Source organism: Prionailurus bengalensis, chromosome F2 (assembly GCF_016509475.1).
Source record: "Prionailurus bengalensis isolate Pbe53 chromosome F2, Fcat_Pben_1.1_paternal_pri, whole genome shotgun sequence".
NCBI lineage: Eukaryota > Metazoa > Chordata > Mammalia > Carnivora > Felidae > Prionailurus > Prionailurus bengalensis.
In genome coordinates, this window is record NC_057353.1 from 64,495,823 (window position 1) to 64,511,351 (window position 15,529).

At 42.5% G+C, this 15,529-nt stretch overlaps 1 protein-coding gene and 1 long non-coding RNA gene across 2 annotated transcripts in view; both read right to left on the reverse strand.

Moving 5' to 3' along the window:
* Positions 1 to 15,529, reverse strand: part of SNTB1 (syntrophin beta 1) — a 236,769-nt gene that overhangs the window by 123,160 nt on the left and 98,080 nt on the right. The window contains exon 2 of the mRNA XM_043601679.1: positions 12,416 to 12,632. Within this exon, the coding sequence (XP_043457614.1) occupies positions 12,416 to 12,632 (217 nt within the window). The remainder of the gene's footprint in view (positions 1 to 12,415; positions 12,633 to 15,529) is intronic.
* LOC122495763 lies at positions 527 to 1,926 on the reverse strand. The gene is made up of 3 exons (XR_006300560.1): positions 1,453 to 1,926; positions 789 to 1,009; positions 527 to 698 (listed from the first exon to the last, which is right to left on the reverse strand). It is a non-coding gene; the product is annotated as an uncharacterized LOC122495763 (long non-coding RNA).

The window sequence follows — 15,529 nt, forward strand, 5'->3', positions numbered from 1 at the left end:
CATCGTGAAAGCCGTTTCTCAGCTCAGCCACCCTGGCCACTCCCTGCTGCACTTCCCTTCCGCACCTCCAGCTTGAGACAAATAAAGGGTCTTTTTCCTCTGGGCATCACCGAGGCTAAAAGAAATCTTGATCAAAATTCTAGAAGAGGCATGGCACCATTTATTTATTTATTTATTTATTTATTTTAATTTATTTATTTTTGAGAGAGAGAGAGCAGGGGAGGGGCAGAGAGAGAGAGAGAGAGGGAGAGAGAGAGAGGAGAATCCCAAGCAGGCTCTGTGCCGTCAGTGCACAGTCTGACGCGGGGCTTGAACCCCAGAACTGCAAGATCGTGACCTGAAGCGAAACCAAGAGTCAGACACTTAACCGACTGAGCCACCCAGGTGCCCCTACAGCACCTTTAATTAAGCAGGGCCGTATAAATATAGGTTCAGTCACTAACGAGGTGTTCGAGGTAGCCATGTTTTTCGTATAGTTGTCACTTGTATATACATCAGACCTATTTTCGAAAAGACAGAACGTAAGTACACTTTTTGCGATTTTATTTTTTGTCTCTGCTTTCTCCAGATTCATTCTCTGCCCTTCTCTGCCTTGCTCTGTGCTCCAAGAGTAAAACTCCATGTACTAAGCACATCACTCAAGCTCCTAACTCTGCCTTCCAGTTGTCAGCAACCACTCAGAAGCAAGAACAGGAGACCTTAGGGCGGGACAGAGGAAGATTAGGGATGCTGACCTATTCCCAACCCTCCCTGGGCCTCGGTCTGTCTCTCAGGGCTCCCGTCCTCACCAGCTCACAGAAACTTTCTCTTCTCCTCGGTCCCTGGGGTGGAAGCAGCTTCCCAGTTGCTAAGACCTGGGTGCTTCTCCATCCATTGCTGGTTCTTCTAACACAGCCTGCTCTTCTGTAAATGGTTCCTTCATTCAACATTCTTCAGTTAAGGCTTCAAGAGTGACACGACCAGCATCTGCGCAATTGCCATTCTGGACGCAGTGAGCGATTTCTCCATGCTATTCCAAGAATTAGGGCAAATGCAAAAGAAATGCAAGACGTGCTGCGGTTTCTCACCATGCCTGCAAGTCTAGGTAAAGGACATCAGACTGTCAAAAGACAGTCACTCTGACTGTCAATCAAGCCCGTATCGTCAAAGGCCTAAACCTGTCCTATGCTTCTGCTTACTTCCACCCTTCAGCCAAGCATGACTTTCCTCGGTTCCGTTCACCGAGGGCCAGTGTAACCACCTAGCGATAGGGGCCAGATGTATGACTGACGGTGGCTCCATGTCCAAGGATGACAGAGCAAAACTAGTTCTGGACTCCTTCTTTTAGCTCAGGCCTTCAAGCCCACTTTCTCAGGAACTCCTGCAGATTCTGGCCCTTACGTCTCTCCAATTCATCCAACTTCTCTTTAGGGCTTCTGTCCTACTCTAGCAGAGGCCAAGATGATTTCTCACCTCAATTTCTGCAGTAACCCTCTGACTGCTCCCCCAGCCAGTCCATGCTTGACTATGAAGCCAGAGGGGTCTTTGTGATGTCAATCCCCTGCTATAGACCCCACCTAGAATAAAGTCCCAAACATAAAGGGGCTTAGCTCTGAATGTGACCACCTCTGTAGACTCTTGACACATTCTTCTTAGAGAGTACTCCAAAGAGACTGAACTTCTTCCAATTCTTAAACAGAACTATGTTTTTTCTTGCCTCGGTGCCTAGACTCATACTGTCTCTTTTGCCAAGAATACCCGATTTGTCTCCCTTCCCCAAACTTCGACCTGGCTAACTTCTGGTTTATTATTTGCGTCTCAGCACAGACATCACTTCTTCTGACAATCATTCCCCGTTGTCGCCATCCACCCCCTTCCAAAAATCAGAACTTTGGATTGGGTAGTATTCCTGCAAAGGAGCTACTGGAGCATCCTTTCCACCTGCATCATCTTTTTTTTTTTTTTAATTTTTTTTTTTCAACGTTTATTTATTTTTGGGACAGAGAGAGACAGAGCATGAACGGGGGAGGGGCAGAGAGAGAGGGAGACACAGAATCGGAAACAGGCTCCAGGCTCTGAGCCATCAGCCCAGAGCCCGACGCGGGGCTCGAACTCACGGACCGCGAGATCGTGACCTGGCTGAAGTCGGACGCTTAACCGACTGCACCACCCAGGCGCCCCTCCACCTGCATCATCTTAAAAAAAAAATTTTTTTTAATGTTTATTTATCCTTGAGAGACAGAGACAGACAGAGTGTGAGCAGGGGAGGAGCAGACAGAGAGGGAGACACAGAGCCCAACACAGGGTTCAAACCCATGAGCGGTGAGATCATGACCTGAGCCGAAGTTGGACTCCCAACCGACTGAGCCACCCAGGTGCCCCTCACCTGCATCACCCTTTAGAGTTCTGTTTTGGAATGCCCAGTTACTTGTACACATTCCCTACCTGACCAGAAGCTGTGTCAAGACAAGAACCCTGCAACCGCTGCAGATCAGGACCTAGCAAAAACCCTGGATGGTCAGAACTATTTGCTAAAACATTGAAATATAAGAAAAAGAAAGACATCTCGACCAGGTCGAATGGACCACCAATGTGAAAATTCCTGTTCTAGTTTTGTTTTGGAACAAAGAAAGTACCTGTCAACAGACACGGGACCTGGATGTCCAAGTAGGTGTTGTCTAAATGTATCTGCAGCTCTCCGTGCCATGAAACCATCCTCCACTGAGGACAGTAAAAGTCCATGCATGTGTTGAGGAAGAAGGGCAGGGCTGCTCTGTGAATCCTCCTCTCTCCCCCTTCTCCCATCCCCACAGCAGGTGATGCCCACTTGAATAGAGGATGCCTGCATTCTAGCACGGGGTTATTTTCAGAGGCTCATTATCTCAGCTGGAAAATCCTGGGGCAGCTTTTTGCAAACCAAATGGACTTCAATTAATGTATTGAGAGCCAAGGATCAAGACCTAAATATTGAGAGTCAACATTAGCAAAAGTCTCTCAGCACCCAGATGGTCAAGTTCAACCTTTTGAAATGCTCTTTGAAGAGGGGAAACTGAGATTTTTCCTGGAATGGTGCTTAGAGGTACAGGAATGAACTAAAATGAACTCATCTTATTGTGTATTGATGAATCATGGAACCATGCTTGGTGAACACTCTCCTCAACTCCTTTCCTCAAGGCTATCCAAAAATAGTTAAATTCCCTTTTTTTCACTAGCTTACCATTGCCAGGGAAACCTTACTAATTCATCTCCAACAGATTAAAAATATATGATAATTAGGATGAACACTCAAGTTTATCTATGGAGGAAACAGATTTTCTTAAAAATAACAAGGCTATGAAAATGTTATTTAAGCTCATTAAAATGAACCTTTTGTGCACTCTGTTGTATACAAAGATGCAAATTATGCAAGGTTTTTTGGGGGGAAAACAGTGGCTTGGCCATTCATGTTCATCTCTTCTCCCTTAAAATATCCCAGTAAGGAAAAACAGTAAAATATGTATAAGCCCACCAGAAAATAAGAGGCAAGAGCTCAATATGTGTCTAAAGGACAGACAGCAATGAAACTCGGCAACTGATTGCACATAAAGAATGAGCCAAGAATGCTACAACCTGATGGGCTACAGAGAGAATCCCAAAGAAGCGTGAGCTCCTTGGCTCTGCATACCCTGCAGGGGCTGGGAGCATCAGAGACAGAGGCAGGGGTGATGCAGGGCTGGAAACAGGGTCCTATGTGAGGTGTGCAAGCTGAGTAGTGGGGCTCTCAGAAAACGGACAACTGGGTGTTCCCACCACCACCCACACCCAAGGACTGGCAAATTGTCCTAAGTAACTTAATGGACCCAGAGGAAACTTCCAAACATCAACATCTGCAGAACTGGAAGGGATCTCTCAGTAAGGCTGACTCACCAAATAATAACCATACATGAATTCTCACCAACTGATAAACCCCCTCCCCACACAAAGGTTCCAATAGGTTTCTTTGTCTCTCAGTGTAAAAAATGAGCAGATACCAAAGGATCACCAAACATCTGAGGAAAACTCCAGCAAGTTAGATGAAGATCCGAACAAACAAGCGGAAAAAAAAATAAATAAATAACAGAAAAAACAAAGAGCACAAAGAAAAGTAAACAAACCTAATTAATAGTCTCCAAGAATTAAGACAAAATACAGCATCCATAAAACAAGAACAAAATTCCACTAAAAAGGAACATTCAGAGAATAAAGAGCTAAAATATAATAGCTAAAATTTAAACACAATATATTCATGAGAAGGGTCACAGAAATAAACTTTAAGAAGTGTGACTGAAGTAATAGAGAAAAAAAAAACAGAAAACCAATCTATGAGGTCATCTTTCCAACAGGGGATCCAGAGAGACAGAGAACAAAGAAAATGGAGAAGGACATTACCAAATACATAATGTGAGAAAATTTTCCAGATCTCAGACATGAGTCTCTCTCATGGTTTACAAATAGGCTTCAAAATGAATGATAAACACCCATTGCTTTTTAATAATAAATCTTTGAAAACTATCTGCTTTTATTATTTTGATAACATTTAAGCTTTCATTAAAATAACTTTTAAAAAGGAGTGTCTTACCTGTTTTCTTAGGTCTGTTGTGGATGCTGAAGGCAAGCCTTCTTGCTTTGCCTAACTATGTACACTTAAAAAATAACATAACTTGGGGCGCCTGGGTGGCTCAGTCGGTTAAGCGGCCGACTTGAGCTCAGGTCACGATCTCGCGGTCCGTGAGTTCGAGCCCCGCGTCAGGCTCTGGGCTGATGGCTCAGAGCCTGGAGCCTGTTTCCAATTCTGTGTCTCCCTCTCTCTCTGCCCCTCCCCCTTTCATGCTCTGTCTCTCTCTGTCTCAAAAATAAACGTTAAAAAAAAATAACATAACTGTTTAGGACTTTATTTCCTATTTCAGATCTCTGACTAATTCAGTCCAACCCCCCTGAACTTTCCCTTCCCAACCACCTTTAAACAAACTGTTGAAACATTACTATCTATTTCACTTCCTGTATTTCCCAAAAGCAGAATGTGAGCACTGTTGAAAAACACCAAGGTCATCTCTCTTTTTATCCATACCCTTCCAGAGTAACAATATTTCAGTAGGGGTTATCTAGGTAAAAAGCAAGGATGGATGGATGGATAGATAGATAGATACATAGATAGATAGATAGATAGAAAGATAGATAGATAGTGTGATAGAGGCTATAGTAGATAGAGGCAATAGATAGACAGACAGATAGATAGACAAAGGTAACAGATAGATACAGACAGATGAATAAACATGACCAAAATGGTGCTCTTGGTGGTGGAGGGAAGTCCACACTTTCAAATGAAACTGGAAGATCATCCAAAAGATAATACTCATGTTTTTTTGTTGGTTTATTTGTTTGTTTGACTTTAGTTTTATACATGATGGTAAAAGTTTAACTTAGCCACGTGAGGAGGTTTCTAGATCCACGGTGGTCTATACAAATTCAGAAACACTTCTGCTATGAACACCTTGATATGTTATATAAGATGTAATAAGAAAAGTTTGCTTTTTGGGCTTTAATGTACTACTGAGCTTGCAAAAAAGAAAAGGAAACTCCCATATTAAAAAAAAAAAAAAAGGACGGAAGGCATTGAAAATAACAGTGGTGAGTATTGGGGTTGTGGCAGGTAGGTCAGTAGTGGGGGGGGGGTGTGCTGAAGACTTGGGAGTTTGATATATACATGATAGTTAAGGTTCTGTGGGCCCATGACTTGGGAAACTGGAATGAGTTTCCTACAGAGAGCCAGAAGTCCCAGAAGACTAAAAACCTCTGTGAAAGAATGTCTTACAAAATAATCTCTCCCCAACCGTTTGAGGAGATGACCTGGAAATTTCTTTCTGCTGGGAAGAAAACTCCTCCCTCCCTTGGAGCCCAGGACTGAGGATATTTTGATCGAAAGCTGCATTTATGGCACACTTATGCTACCAGGAATTAGGGGATGCTTACAGGGGTATCAAATCCTTACAACAGTTATACGTGGTCAGTGTCAGCAAGCACATTTTATAGACAAGGAAGCTCGGAATCAGAGAGATTAGGCAATTTATCTAAAATGAAAGGGCCTAAGTGACAGAACTGAGATCCAAACTCCCATTTTCTAACCTCAGCTCCAGAGTTTTACTCACTGATATTAGCAGGTGGTTAATTTGGGCCTTTTTTGGGCCTAATTTGAAAATGTGTCCACTTACTATAGTGCCACTGTAACTTTATTTCACATTTTCCCCTTTGTTTCCAAAATGCATTGTCAATTGTGGTGTGCTAGCAATACTTTCTGTTATGAGGCCACCATCGTGTATCCAACCAAAGTGGAGAAAACAGAACCAAGAAAGTACACATATTATGAGCCTCTTAAGAGGAGAAGCTCTTTTCACAAGCCAGGATTTACTATAGAGACAGGATGGGTAGTAGAACCTCATGAATCTTCACTCTAGTTGGCCTAATGGAGGAGCCTTTTCAATAGGATTCCAAGTTTGAAGAGTATGGTTGAGAACTCTACATAAGCTTTGGGTGAGGGGGGCTATCGTGTGCCCCCAAACACTGGAAAAAGTAGGAAATCAGGCTCAACTAGTAAAATGGTTACTCTTGTCTGGTGGTCACCAAAAGAACTTGTGTTTCCAAATGTGTAACTAAAGTACTTGGGATCACCTAAAACTCACAACAAAGGGATATGGGAGCCACTTTGGAGAGCCAGGACTAGAATTTGATTTAATTTAACAAGCAAAAACAAAGTCCACTGCTCTGGTCCCCATCAGGAATAAGACTGGGTGAACAGAAGAGGAGTGGGGCATCCACTTAGGGGAGCCCCGAATATTTATGCACAGCCCAAAGGAGATGGGGGCTCTCAGTAAAGCAGTAACTAACATAATGGCTATTCTGGCAAAGCTCTCCTAATCCCGGAAGGGGTGGCTTCCAGCTTCCTTGTCTAAAATGTACACCTTAAGGTCTGCTAGCATCTCTTGTATTGATAACCTTGGTGACAACTGAATTCCTCACATAGAATGCATTGCTTAGGCTGCCTTGAAAGTCCATATTGTTTTTGTTACTTGGTGTTCTGATATTCTGTTTATTTCTATACTTGTCTTCTAATACAGACCACCTGTATGTAATGGGAGGACATACATACTGTCCTACTTCAGTGTTTACTTCTGCTTGACAATTGCATTTGTTTTGGTTAATATTAGCCCACTCCTTGGAGATGGATCCAGTGTCACTATGCCACTAATCAGGTTTCTGATCCTCTGTGGCTGCAACTTGGGCGCTGGATTGTGGTAACATCACTGAGGGCACTTTGTGAGAATATATCTGCATCTACTATAGGACTTATTGGATCATACCCCTCTGAATCACTGTGTGCTGAGTGGAGCACTTCTATTTGAAATTACAATGGCATCGTCTGTGGATTTTTCACTTGTATACTGTAAATAGAAATGCACAATGTTTTTCAAAAAGCTGTATGCATTGCTTCATAATTTAACGATGAATATCTACAGTGGAGTCTATTACTGGAGCACATAGTCATGACAAAAGCTTCATACACCATCCATAAGGGTCCATCTGCTTTCAACCCAGTAACAGGCTTTGTTAATGGGTTGTTATGGTTTATTTAAGTTTGCTGTGCCTGTCAAGATAGAACCATGTTTTTATTTGTTCTCTTATTCCCAAGCCTATTTAGTGGAAGATGTTTCCTTTTTTTTTTTTTAAAGTTTGAGAAGGTAAAGAATACCAAAAATGGACAGATGAATATGCCATTTATCATACATAGCACATATTTTTGAATGCCTGCTTTGTATCAAGCAATGTTCTCGAAAGGTGGGATATTAAAATGACAACACGGCATGTTCCAGACCTCAAGGGGTCTTAATAACTTTATGAACTGGGTAAGCACATAAGAAAAAAATCTCAAGTCATTATGAAAGCTGCCATCATGGACAGATCTACACACAGGGTATAGTGGGACCAGTGTCTCACCTGTGCTGAGTGTTAGAAGGTGACTAGGAAGTTGTCAGGGAAGTAAATTATTTAAGGGTGGCTGGGGCATAAAGGATGAGATGGGAAGAGCTGGACACTTAGCGAAGATCCAGAACCTCATAAGGTTTTTATGTAATACTGAGTGGTTTTGGTATCAGCGAAGGTGACAGGGAGCCATCTTGAGCAAATGGATAAATTTTGGGTGTTTCATATTCTCTTGGCTAGCTGGGTGTAGGGTAGATGGTGGAGGATAGCGAAGGAGCAAGCTGGAAACAAAGCACCCGGTAGAGAATATGTCCAAATAGTCTGGAGGACTGGGGATGTAGCTCTGGACGAGGGCAGCGAAGAGCTTATGAACGAGTTATTTATGAAGTGAAATTTTTAAAAAAATGTTGTAATCATTGACAACCAGTAGCAGTGACATATTCTTGTGGATTCAGTGCCTGCTGGGTGACCTTTTCCACAGAAAGAGTAGCAATCCTGCCTGCTGTTCTACGGCTTTTTCTATTTGAGAAATTGAACATTAGAGTTTTTAATGCAAACTATAAGTAGCTGTGCATCACCAACCAAGGGGATTAGTCCCAAGCTGCTGTGGCATCTGTCATCAGTTCCCAAGCCTCAGCATCCAGGAGCCCATTGAGTCCTGGCCATTGCACTTACAGTTCAAGTGAGCTGTTCTGCCAGGTGCTGGAGTCACAGGCAGTGGGTTATCGTGATTAAGAAGCTGGGCTTCGTGTTGGAACCCCAGATCTACGGTTTGCTTCAACTCTCACTTCTGAACTACATTTCACTGTTTATGAAATAGAGATTAGAGGACCTACTACTGAGAGTTGTTATTAGATTGAATGAGATACTTGCTGAAATCCACACATTCCAAGGTTGAACTAGACTCTCCCTTTCTCTTTTATGTTTAACATATGCATTATTTTCATTTTCTCAGAAAGGCTACCATCTCAGTTTCTATTTCCCCTTTCACCCAGGAGTTATTTCACAGCTTTTAAAAATCCAAGAAGAAAGGTTTTCTGCACTTCGATTTTGCAATTTGTTTTCCACTTTTACTCCACTGACATCAGAGAATGTCGTTTAGAATATTCCTACCTCAAGGAGTTTATTGCACTTTTTGTGAGCTAATCTATAGTTAATTTTGTCAATGTTCTATCTGCATTTAGAAAATGGGATTTTCTACATTTACAAAGGGAAGTCTGTTCTTTATTATCAGTGTACAAAGTTTGTGATGTATCCAGATCTCCCTTGTTAATGACGTTGTTTGGGTCTTTTAGATCTTTACTGATCTTTTGTCTACTTGCCCTATCTTGGACCGAGAGTGGCATGTTGAATTACCTAATAGTACATTTCGATTTCTTCTTGCATCTTCTACAGAGGCCACTGCTGTGTTGTTTGGGGTGCATCCACAACTGTTGAATGTTCCTTGTGAACCCCGGTCTTCAGCCTCAACCAGCTCTTTGTCCTGTTTTGTGTTTTCAGTCTGCATCTTACCCTGTCATATATCAAGATCAAAAGTGGTACTTTTTGCTGTCATTGATGTTAGTTTATATTTGCCTTGTACGCTTTACCCACCTCTTTGCTTTTTGCCTTTTAAAATCACTTCGTGTTAGGTGTGTCTTGTGTTCAGCACGGAGTTGAGTCTACATTTCTGACTAGTACATTATACTCTGCCCAGCATGTAACCAGAGTTCCACTAAATATTTGTTTCCTTTTTCTTTTCTTCTCTTCCTCTACCAGGGTCAAGATTCACCTAAAACCATAATCTTTTTCCCCCCAGCTTTGTTGAGGTATAACTGACAAAATTTTAAGGTATTTAAAGTGTGTAGCACGGTGATTTGATATACATATACATTGTGAAAGGTCAATCTCATTATTAGCAGTTCTGGGTCTATCTGGACAGAAGTCTCCTCCTGGACCCTCTGGCTTAGCTGGATTCTCATTTTCAGTCCTGCCCTGTGGTTCTCATACCCTAGCAGGATAGGCTCTCCCACACCACCTCATCAATGGTGGATTGAAGACCACTGATATAAAAGTTTAAAGATGTGTTCCCTCTTCTGCCTTGACATATGAAGTCTCCAGTGTTTGAACTAAGGCCCGATGTGTCCCAAAATATTCTTTCCAATAGAATTTGGTGCCTTAGGAGGAAGTTACAGTATATAGACCACAGCTGGAATGAACCCTAGAAATCATCTACTTAAGCTCTCTCCCCAGGCATGAATCTCTCCTACGATATTCCACATTTTCTAGTCTCTGCATTTTTCTGGTAACGGCAATCTGACACTGTCACCCACACTGTAGGCTTGCATTCAAAACCCAGCAAAACTGTGTATTAGCCATACGATGCCTGGAACTTCTATAAGAACTGAGCCTCAGTTTTCATCTACAGAATGAGGACAATGAGAGAAACGCAGAGGGCTATTTAGAGGACTAAGGAGGGTCACAGTTTTAAGTACGAGGCAGATAACTAATGGAATCCCCCAAGTGTGTGGCAATAGGAGTGCTGGGGGGAATTCATTCCCTTATACAAGGAGAAGCCTCACCCGGGCTCCTGCAGATTGGAAACCTGCCTGCAGCAACGTGGGCCTAATAATTTCCCCAGATCTATCCATTTTTCTGGGAAAGCAGAGATCTGGCTTTTCAATGTGAAATTTCCCAATGATTCAACGTGGGAAGTAGTTCGGATTTCTTGAACACACTAGACGGATCCTATCTGTCGTCTGGGTACGCCTAGAGGCTGCGACTTTGCAGTCTCTGGTCTGAAGTAAATTAGCGTAACGCCCAGCACAAGATAGGCACTCCATAAACTATGAGTTCACCGGATCTAACACCTTAGACATCAGACTCCTGGCAGAAAGGACTTGTCCGTCTGATTTGGTAGCTAAGAGACCAGGAAAGATCAAACGCAGAGTCACCGGGGCATCAAATGAAGGCCCAGGGAAAGCAGCAGAAATTGAAGGGGACAAAACAGAACAGGTTAGAGCGGCTCATGGAGGAACGGAAGAATTCTGCCTCCTTGCCAGTCTGCCTGCTCCAACTCCTCTTTGGCTGGTACTTCCCACTCTCTCCTACAACCGCTGCTCTGATCCCTGGGCAGACAGAACCGGCATGGGAGGAGTGGGGGGAGCAGGGTGGATCCTCCAGCTGCTGGAGTGAGACAGGCTAGCAGCTTCTTTAGAGTGAGCTTATTAGGAAGGGAACGAAAAAAGCTTTGAGCTCTAAGCTGAGGAGGCAACTTCCTCCCGATCCCTATTCCCTTTGGCTCTTCCCCATTAGCAACTCAGATCCTAGCCAAATACATCCCACTCACGTAGGCGGCAGCTGTCCCACACATGTTACACACAAGGGCCACTAGAGCTGTCCCTATTTTTAGCATTTGGATGTGTCTGCCAAGGTCACCAAGATTCCCCGTTGACTGGCTCCATTCCTCTCCCTCTCCTCTACATGTCTGTTATTTTCCTCCCAGGTAGATGTTGTCTGTTCAGATGAGTTAAAGTAAGATGTCTGGGGGAACAGGGACCCACATATTTGCTGGTCTTCCTGGACTCCTTATAATCTCCATGGATTGGGTGATATATCTATCCCGAGGCCTGAGAAATCGTGTACAGACTTTGAGAAATAGCACTCCAGGGTTGGATCAAAGCCACTCCCTTTTTGTCTCTTAAGCATAAAGAGAAGTTTAGAGCAGAAAATTGCATTAAGGATCCTCCCATCGAAACTTCCAAGTACACAGTTGAGGACACTGAGGCCCAGAGGGGGCTGATGTGCTTGCTACTACCTGACATTATAATGAATATCATTATTGGGGCGCCTGGGTGGATCAGTTGGTTAAATGTCCAATTTTGGCTCAGGTCATGATCTCACGGTTCATGAGTTCTAGCCCTGTGTTGGGTTCTATGCTGACAGCGCAGACCCTGGAGCCTGCTTCAGATTCTGTGTGTGTCTCTCTCTCTGCCCCTTCCCCACTCATGCTCCCTCTTTCTCAAAAATATATAAACTTAAAGAAAATTTTAAATAATAATAAATATTATTATAGCTTATATTCAGGAAGGTTTTCCTGCCGTAAGCACTTCATGTAGATTTCCAACTCAGCGAGGTATCTATTTCAATTATTCCCATTTTGCAGATGACAAAACTGAGATCTATTGGTTTAAGAAACTTGCCCAAAGTCACATAAACTAGCAATGGGAGGCCCAGAGAAGACACTTAGGGTCTTGACTCCAATTCAACTCTTTCCAGAACCAAAGCTCAGTACACAGATTTCTCACGATGATAAAAGAAAGGAAGGGAATGAGGGAGCCCTGGCTTGAACACACAACATTATCTCTGTGGGGCCCTTTCAAGCTATTCTTTGGAAACCTTTGAGTGTTTTCAGAACACAGACACAGGCCTAGCAATGTCAGAGGAGATCCCTGGCCCTCTTTACCTGTTCTCAGGGTCAGCCGAGGCCATACTCCGAGTGACATAACACATCTTGAGGGGGATGCTTTTCCGATCTCTGTGGAAGGAGAAGGGCTGCGAGGACAGAGGGTCTGAGGAGCCGCCCCCTAACCGAGGCGATTCTGGCGGAGGTGTTTCCCAGCCGATCTCAGATACCGGGGAGCCTTTCTTCACATAGGGTGTGGCTTCTCGCATGTACTTCACTGCAAAAAAAAAAAAAAGACAACAGAGTTTTTAAGTACATCAGGCCGGATTTCTGGAAGGTCTGATTGAGTTTTTCAAAACTTGCATTAGATGAGGTCTTAATACTGAACCTCTTAAACTCTAAGCAAGATCCACAACTTCTGTGCTTCTCAAAATAGTTTTTCTGTTATTTAAATTCTATACCAAAGTGGTTTTTAGAACTTGCTATTACGATGACCTGAACTTGAGAATTACTTTCAGCTTTTTTCAACTATGACAACTTTTATCTTTTCTGGTTATAAGTTGCATTCTGGGGAAGAGGCTGAAGGACAAATGGGCAGAGAAGGAGAAAACATAACTTAGGCTTAAAGGCACATGACTGTTCAATATAGAAATTGGGAATTTGGTAGCCACATTCTCTATCCACGGCATCATTTTTCTGTGCAGAAGCAAGAATAGGATTTTCTTTTTTTTTTTTTTTTAATTTTTTAACCTTTATTTAATTTTGAGACAGAGAGAGACAGAGCATGAACGGGGGAGGGTCAGAGAGAGGGAGACACAGAATCTGAAACAGGCTCCAGGCTCTGAGCTGTCAGCACAGAGCCTGACGCGGGGCTCGAACTCACGGACCGCGAGATCATGACCTGAGCTGAAGTCGGCCGCTTAACCGACTGAGCCACCCAGGCACCCCAAGAATAGGATTTTCAATTTAATACCACTAAGCACATACAGTATGCAAAAAAAAAAAAAAATCTTACATAAAAGGATACTTATTTTGCAATTGAAAAAAAATTTGTAAGAGCAAAAATACCTTCTGAAGGAGCTGAAAACTAGGACCAACCTAAATGTCTATAAGAAAAATAATAAACTGTAAGACAGTTGTACAGTCATTTTAAAAAATGAGATATAGCTATAGATGTGTTGTAGAAAGATCTATAAGATCTATTATTAGTTTAAAAAATGTTAGACAGAAGTACATATACTTTAATCTTTTGCATATAAATCATAAATACATAGGCTTATATATATATGTAAGTTATATATATATGACTATTTCTGGATAGAAACATAAGAAAATATTAACAGCAGTTAGCTCTTGGGAGTGGAAATAAAAGCCAAGCTGACGAAGAGTAGACTTTACTATTCATTTATCACTCTTTTATACCATTTTTATGTTTAGCCAATATGTACATATTACTTTTGTGAAATTATAAAAAAAACATAAATAGTTCAAAAGCTGAGTGGAATAGACTGAAATCCTGCACTTCGATGTGTTTCCTTGGTCTGAATAAGCTATTTGCCAAGGTGTCTGGGTGGCTCAGCTGGTTAAGGTCTGACTCTTGATTTCTGCTCAGGTCATGATCTCGTGGTTTGTGAGTTCGAGCTCCACACTAGGGTCTGCACTGAAGGCACAGAGTCTGCTTGGGATTCTCCTCTCTTCCTCTCTCCCAGCCTCTCCCCTGCTCATGCTCACGCTCTCTCTCTCTCCCAAAATAAAAAAAATATATTTTTAAAAAAAGAAGGGTTTTTTTTTGCCTATTCCGAATTTAAACATTTGGTCCATAGACAGCTTCTGAATTGACAGGGCAGCTAGCTTCTTGGAACAATGCAACATAAACATCCATATCTTTCCCTCTATCACTCACACAGTCTGCTTCTGTGCTCCTCTGTGGCGGGGAGGGCGGGATTGGCAAAGTTCCTTACCGGTATCTGATTTTACAAATGGCAATGGACTGGAATGGGTACAAACTAGAGGATATTTACTCCAGATTGTTGATGATTCAAGTCCACAAACTAATGCCTTTACCATGCAAGACATGGGGCCAGGTTTACAGAGACTGCAAAAATAAACAATAGACAGTTTCCTACTAAAGAGTTTAAAACCATAGGTGACTATAGTGGATGCTGCTGGGTCCCATCAGATCCTTTCCACCAGTCTGAGCATGTATTTCCTAGCTGCCTGTGTTCGTTGAGAACAACTCTTAGCTGCCGGCCTGCTCTGGAAAACAGCTGTTAAACCAACAGAAGCCACCAAGTCTGGGAAGCTACAAAGTTGCTGCCTGATCCCCTAGACTGAGGCTCTGCTTCTCAGGAGCCCCACCCAAGCCAGTGATACAACACAAGTGCATAAATGGCAGACAAAACAGAATGAGCTGAGTGTTAGAACAGGAACAAAGTATGTTGAAAAACTCACAAGGAAACTGCATCTAGGAGCATGAGTGACAAGTTAGGTTCATAGCAATTTAATACACAGGCCAAACACACCTAGGTGCATGCAATATGGGCAGGGATTGGGGAACTCAGTCATAGGTATCAAAAATAGCCATACTAATTCAAGACAGAGGAGATGTCATTTAATACCAACACATATTTGAAAAGGAGATTTCAGGGTTTTCACTGAATATAAGTGCAGTTAGGAGAAAACAGCTCACGGTCACCACAAATCTGGTAGCACAGGCTGCAGTCACAGAAGAAGAAAGGGCATTCATGGACAGTGTATTTTAAGGCATATTGTTTATTTGTGGGCAATATACTTAAAAGGGAACACAAACATACCTAAGTACAAATGCAGAAAATCTAAGGGGACAGATTTAAGCTGTCCAAAGCCAGAATGAACAGACCGGTTTTGAAGACACTGAATTTTTTTAATCTCTAAAAATGTTTTGGTAGGAGCTAGAACACAGCTTAGCTTTGTATAGAATCATACTTGTTGATAAACAGGAAATTCAAATATAGCTGAGATGGTTTGAAGGTTCTCCTTTGGTTGCATTATTATGCTTCTGGCTGGAGTAGGAAATGAGTGTTGTAGAAGTGAGAATCCAGAGATGCTTCATGGGATAGATGTCAACTGAGCTTGGCTTTAAAGGGAAGATAGGACTTCAGAGAGTGGAGACAGGAATAACAATCCTTCTTTTAT